This window comes from Oncorhynchus mykiss, chromosome 21, assembly GCF_057628025.1.
Source record: "Oncorhynchus mykiss isolate SJ-2025 chromosome 21, ASM5762802v1, whole genome shotgun sequence".
In the NCBI taxonomy this organism is placed as follows: Eukaryota; Metazoa; Chordata; class Actinopteri; order Salmoniformes; family Salmonidae; genus Oncorhynchus; species Oncorhynchus mykiss.
This window is the reverse complement of record NC_143042.1, coordinates 53,593,062-53,600,101: the sequence shown is the minus strand read 5'-3', so window position 1 is coordinate 53,600,101 and position 7,040 is coordinate 53,593,062. Positions and strand designations below refer to the sequence as shown.

The 7,040-nt window shown below is 38.2% G+C and overlaps 1 protein-coding gene across 4 annotated transcripts in view; it reads left to right on the top strand.

Moving 5' to 3' along the window:
- The first annotated feature begins 506 nt into the window (after positions 1-506).
- Positions 507-7,040, top strand: part of LOC110500772 (RNA-binding protein with multiple splicing) — a 60,964-nt gene continuing 54,430 nt past the window's right edge. The window contains exon 1 of one of the 4 annotated variants that reach the window (XM_036958297.2): positions 507-1,022. In XM_036958297.2, the coding sequence (XP_036814192.2) occupies positions 963-1,022 (60 nt within the window). In that variant the 5' untranslated portion in view covers positions 507-962. The remainder of the gene's footprint in view (positions 1,023-7,040) is intronic. The other 3 variants (XM_036958298.2, XM_090214915.1, XM_090214916.1) reach the window with 3 other exon arrangements.

The window sequence follows — 7,040 nt, the reverse complement described above, 5'->3', positions numbered from 1 at the left end:
TGTTCTCATGTGTGTGCATTTCTCCAAGTTTGCAAAACACAGCTAGTTAAATATGTGAATCTCGAGTTCCTACGTGTATAATTAACAGAAGTCTATGACGGTGTGCAATTTGAGTGGGTTAATGTTTAATCCTATGTCTATACATGTTAGGATATATGAGCTTGAAGCAGTCCACAACGTGAACTAACAATGCTCACTGCATACTGAATAAAAGTATCAAATGATATACAATACCATGTAACAGGCCAAAGCAAATGTCAGTTGGGCTACCTTTACTGATAGGCTTCTGTGCAATACAAAATAATGAAAAATACCGCCGTGAACGTGTTATTGTTATGTTTTTGTTAAAAGCACGTGAATAGCTAAGCTGTATCCTCGTTTCGAAAACATGTTGGGTCACCTGAAACACGCGCGAGAATCTAAAACGTTCGATAAACGCGTAGATTGCGCTCGAGGCTCAAATAAGTGTTCCTTTGTTGCCTTCCTAGTATGACACCTTATAAAACATTCATAAGCTCGGAGAAACGGCGCATCACACTCCCTATCCCACGCCCCATCCCAGCCCCCCCTCCCTCTTTGAAGGAGATGGGAGAACTTTCCTCGTCAAGGTCTGCCTTGCCGTAGTGCAGTTAAATGAATAGTTATTTTCATCTCACTCCTCGGGGCGCGCAGTGGTTCTGGAAAGATTTCCTGGGAATATTGCATTCTAATGAGGAATATGTCTTCGTGTTAACGGGTTATCTAGATCTATATCCAGAACCATTTCAATATCTATCAGTTTATCTGTCAGTTGACTTTTAACATTGACTTATTTTATTAATGCCGGGAAACTAGGAAAAAGCTAGAGGTACAATAGCTTACACAGGACAGCGGTCGGCACACGGCTTGTTCTTCTGTTTTCTCCGGAGAAGGATAGAACCCAAACAAAAGGCGGTCCAAGATAAAGAGATAACTGTCTCAGAATGAATAACAATACTGAGAAAGAGAACGAATCGAATGAATTCACCAGTCATGAAGAGGAGGTATGACGGTCTAATATCCTTTCGGTTTGTCACGTTGTCTGACTAGGGCATCTTCATTCTAAGGGGATTTTTTTATTATTATTAGTTATTCGATACATAAGAACATTCAAATAGTTGATTGACATGTGATGCATGTGTAAACCTATTCGTTCATGATGTTTCACTTGTGGTTATTCTCAATGACAGAAGACAATGAGATATGAATACTAGTGATGCTCATCTGTTAACTTTTGACCACAAATTAAAACTTTGCTGAATTAGTTTTGAAGAAGAAAAAAAGTCCAACATCATGTTGTTGATGAATATGTGTGAGATAGATTGAGTAATGTAGGATTTACTTGATAGGGACAATTTGTGTAGGAGTAGATATATTCTTTCTAAGTAAGCGTATTGGCTGTCAGCTGATCTTCAGATCATCTTCAAACACTGCTGTTGCAACATGCAGGCAATATGCCTTCATACCGCATAAGCACAGAAAGTATCCAGAGCTAAAAAAAAAAAAAGATATATCTCTGAATGCCATTGTCTCTGGTATCCATAATCTAAACACGTGAATGTACGCTGGTAAAGTTATATCTCACTAACTTGACAGTTGTTTTCTTCTCTCTTAAAATAACATGAGCTCCGTTTAGCAATATTGTATCAAATGTCCTAAATACATCTTGCTATCTAAATATGTTTGTAGCGGTATCATTTTCATGGAGTCATTTATTTTGGCAGTGAAAATGACGGCTTTCTAGATGACAGATGTGTTATTGCAATATGCCGCAGTCTACCCAGCCAAGTGATGTAAGAAACATATATCAGATTAAATGAGTTATTTATCTTGAAAGAATTTCATTACAGCCTAAGTATTAGTCACAAATGTCTGAATAGGCAAAACAGTCCAACTTGATGCGACCGGATATATGGACCTTGTGTTTAGACCGCTATGGGTGCAATCCAGTTTCCAGGAAAGACATAGAGGAAAGGTATTATGTGTCTCTCTCTTTGGTTTACTGCAATGTTCCAATAAAGTTTTCCAATAAAGTCCTGAAGGTAAGTGTTCGACTATAAACCTCACATACCTGCAGCACGTGTCACCCCCCCATCATAAATGTAACAGTTTAGTTCAAGTCAATCTGGGAAAACGTTACGAGTGACTACTTTTAAAGACTTCTTTTCACGTCAATGATTACAACAGCACCCAAGGCCTTGTATAAATAACACTCTAAATGAACCCTTCATCAAGTATTTTAACTTTGCATCTTCTAATTTTTTTGTCGTTGCTCTCATGAAAGTTCTCACAAAAAGTAAGATAGTGGACCACTGCTCCAGCTGAGGCCTCCTTCTACTACTTGTACAATATAAAGCAAAGCTTGGAGCGAGAGTTTATACAGACTGCATTAAAGAGCACAGGAGAGTTTAATGGGCTTGGCCATGGAGATGTTTGGAAGCTTTCCAGACCACCCAAAGCCTAATATTTACTTATGTATATTGACTTCTAGTTAGACAGTGACACTTCGTATTTTGTGAGATGATATATGTCCTAATATTTGTAAATGGTTGTTCCTCATTTGAAGAAAACATTGTACAATCCAGCACACATGCAAGCGTGCACACACTAACACGCAGATAATAGAGTGATTTGATTATTGCTTTTTTAAGGTTGTTTCTGTTTCAGTTAGATTATTTTTCTAAATACTCAGGGTTTTTCGATTTTGGTTGAGATAAAAAAAAATTAAAAAAACATTAAATGCGCTATGCATTATGGGTTGAATTCTGTAACAACACAGAATAAAACAATGAATAAAAGTCCCCATGATGGTAGTGACTGTAATACAAGTCCCCATGATGGTAGTGACTGTAATAAAAGTCCCCATGATGGTAGTGACTGTAATAAAAGTCCCCATGATGGTAGTGACTGTAATAAAAGTCCCCATGATGGTAGTGACTGTAATAAAAGTCCCCATGATGGTAGTGACTGTAATAAAAGTCCCCATGATGGTAGTGACTGTAATAAAAGTCCCCATGATGGTAGTGACTGTAATAAAAGTCCCCATGATGCTAGTGACTGTAATAAAAGTCCCCATGATGGTAGTGACTGTAATAAAAGTCCCATGATGGTAGTAACTGTAATAAAAGTCCCCATGATGGTAGTGACTGTAATAAAAGTCCCCATGATGGTAGTGACTGTAATAAAAGTCCCCATGATGGTAGTGACTGTAATAAAAGTCCCCATGATGGTAGTGACTGTAATAAAAGTCCCATGATGGTAGTAACTGTAATAAAAGTCCCCATGATGGTAGTAACTGTAATAAAAGTCCCCATGATGGTAGTGACTGTAATAAAAGTCCCCATGATGGTAGTGACTGTAATAAAAGTCCCCATGATGGTAGTGACTGTAATAAAAGTCCCCATGATGGTAGTGACTGTAATAAAAGTCCCCGTGATGGTAGTGACTGTAATAAAAGTCCCCATGATGGTAGTGACTGTAATAAAAGTCCCCATGATGGTAGTGACTGTAATAAAAGTCCCCATGATGGTAGTGACTGTAATAAAAGTCCCCGTGATGGTAGTGACTGTAATAAAAGTCCCCATGATGGTAGTGACTGTAATAAAAGTCCCCATAATGGTAGTGACTGTAATAAAAGTCCCCATGATGGTAGTGACTGTAATAAAAGTCCCCATGATGGTAGTGACTGTAATAAAAGTCCCCATGATGGTAGTGACTGTACATTACTGCTGATCACTTATTAACCACTATTCACATTCATTTACTTTAATAAAACATTTCAGTTGTTTATTACATTAGTTTTATTTGATGACTTTATTATTGCATTCGGGGCTCCTGAGTGGCACCGCGGTCTAAGGTACTGCATCTCAGTGCAAGAAGTGTTTTTACAGTCCTTGGTTCGAATCCAGGCTGTATCACACCCAGTCGTGATTGGGAGTCCCATAGGGCGGCGCACAGCGTCCGGGGTTGGCCCGGTGTAGGCCTTCATTGTAAATAAGAATTTGATCTTAACTGACTTGCCTAGTTAAGTAAAGGTTCAATTAAAATAGTAATCTCATCTCCATAGAGCTGAAGTCTGACAAAATCACTGTTTTTTGTAGTTCTTCAAAGTAGATAAGGCATACTTGTATGACTGTTGAATACCAACTATCAATCATTTAGATAATGTATTTTCAGATAGCAGGCATAATTGAACACAGACGGACAAGAAGGCATGCAATGGATTATGGTCATTATAGTTAATTGCCACGTTTTCTGTGCCGAACTATGTAGAATATTGGCCTGTTGAAACTACAACTCCCTACCACATCGCACAGTTCGGGCTTGATTTGATTTATCTCTGGAGACACTGTGCAATGTGCGCATTGACATCACAGAAAAAAAATTAACGAAATGGAATATAAATAATTGAACCGATGCCGGTCAATTCCTGGTTTAATTTTTTTTATTTATTTATTTTTTATTTTTTTGTGACATTTTGGTTAAATCGCTCAGCACCAACAGATACAGGCCACACACTCAAACACAGATCAACTAATAGAGACACAAACACACACACAAACACACACACACACACACAGACACAGACTTTGCTTCGAGCTGAAAAACATTTGAATAATTTCAAAGAAATATACTCTCTAGTGTGTATGATTGGCAGCTTTTCCTGCTTGTTCACTAATCTCTAAATAAATTCCCACTGGGCACCGGATGTCAATGTAACATCTATTCCACATTGTTTCCACATCATTTCATTGATTCAACCAGTGTGTGCCCGGTGGATAGGTACCACTGCTTGCAAAGTCGGTATGTGTAGTAGGTATGAGTTATTTTATTCCTAGACTGACACATTACATTTGGAAGTTGCTCAAATTACAGATCTTACACGTTTCCTACAATCTGGGAACATTCACAGAACCAATTTTAGTTTGCTGGGAAAACTCTGTCCTCTCCTCAAAAACAAGTAATATAGGGTGTCAGTTTACTGTTCAACAACACCACACAGTAACACTAGATCATCATGGTAAAAGCGTCAAAGTTCAACTACCATTCTGGCATCTTCCTCAAAAACAGTTGAAGTAGCAATCACCTGTGCAATTCAGTGTAGTATACACCTGCTTCATTGTTCTTACACACACACACACACACACACACACACACACACACACACCGTGTTCACTGTAAACTAGGGTCGCTTTGAGACTTGACTGGTGCTGGATTATAGTAAACTGTTGATATTCTGTTGATATTCTGTCAACATTCTGTTGATATTCTGTCAACATTCTGTTGATATTCTGTCAACATTCTGTTGATATTCTGTTGATATTCTACCGACATTCTGTTGATATTCTGCCAACATTCTGTTGATATTCTGTCAACATTCTGTTGATATTCTGTTGATATTCTGTCAACATTCTGTTGATATTCTGTTGATATTCTGTCAACATTCTGTTAATATTCTGTTGATTTTCTGTCAACATCCTGTTGAAATTATGTTGATATTCTGTCAACATTCTGTTAATATTCTGTTGATATTCTGCCAACATTCTGTTGATATTCTGTTGATATTCTGTTAATATTCTGTTGATTTTCTGTCCATATTCTGTTGATATTCTGCCAACATTCTGTTGATATTCTGTTGATATTCTGTTAATATTCTGTTGATTTTCTGTCAACATTCTGTTAATATTCTGTTGATATACTGCCAACATTCTGTTGATATTCTGTTGATATTCTGTTAATATTCTGTTGATTTTCTGTCCATATTCTGTTGATATTCTGCCAACATTCTGTTGATATTCTGTTGATATTCTGTTAATATTCTGTTGATTTTCTGTCAACATTCTGTTAATATTCTGTTGATATACTGCCAACATTCTGTTGATATTCTGCCAACATTCTGTTGATATTCTGCTGATGACACAATCATTATTGAATGATTCATATATTAGTTGAATTTGTGTTTCAGTACTTGACTAGAACCCCGTACTGTAGCACTCCCCAACCACCAGTACTGGTGATCATTGCTGTAGGCAATGTGAAATAAATTATCATTGTAACTGTGGATTATATGAGGTCAGGATTGACCAGCAGTCCTGGTTACCATTCAAGACGCTCTCAAAACACAATGAATAGCAGAGTGTGGGGAAAAAAAAGTGAAGCGAGACAATGCTTTCTCTAGAATAAAGAAATGGAAGAATTTGCATACATTTCCTGTAGGAGTTTTAGATAAATGTCTCCTTCACCTCTAACCTTCATGCTCCCCTGCACAACCTCCACCCCCCTGCCACATCTCCATATCTCCACATTCCTCAATACATCCACACTCATCTCATCTTCAACCTGGCAATCTGACCTCACTTTAAAACAAGCATTTCATTTGCAACAAAGTGTTCACTTACTGTTGAGGCTAATGTTGCACTGTGCCTTTTTGAAGGCTTCATTACAAGGCTTATCAAGTGACCAATTCCTATTTGATCTTAGCCATTACAATTGTATACAATATATTATTGTTATTCATTTATTGATTTAAAACTTTATTTACACAGGATAGTCTCACTGAGATTACGTGTTAGAACAGAGCCCAGCCATAGGTTTATGTGGACATCTGTTGTGTTTGGTCAAGAAGTTACAATAAACCTGAAGAGCTTGGCAGAGAATTGCACTTAACTACAGTCCAACAGATGCAACCATCCCTCCCTGGAGCCTAATTGAATTGTGCAGGCCAGTTTTTGGCTATCTACGTCCTCTTCAAATGGCAGGTCATGTGGCCAGGTTGACCTTTTCAGAGACATCTTAGCAGGGAGTTATGCAGCGGGAAAATGAGGAAGGAGGAAGATGAGTGAAGATGAGTGAAGCCACGATGTCCCCTGTGTGTGTGTGTGTGTGTGTGTGTGGTGGTGGTGGTGGGGGGGGGTTCTGTTTGTGAAAAGGGCACACAGATACATTAACAAACTATGACGTGGAACATATCAGGGGGGGGGGGATACTGGAGCCATAATCTGGTTATGATAGGGTGCGCACAC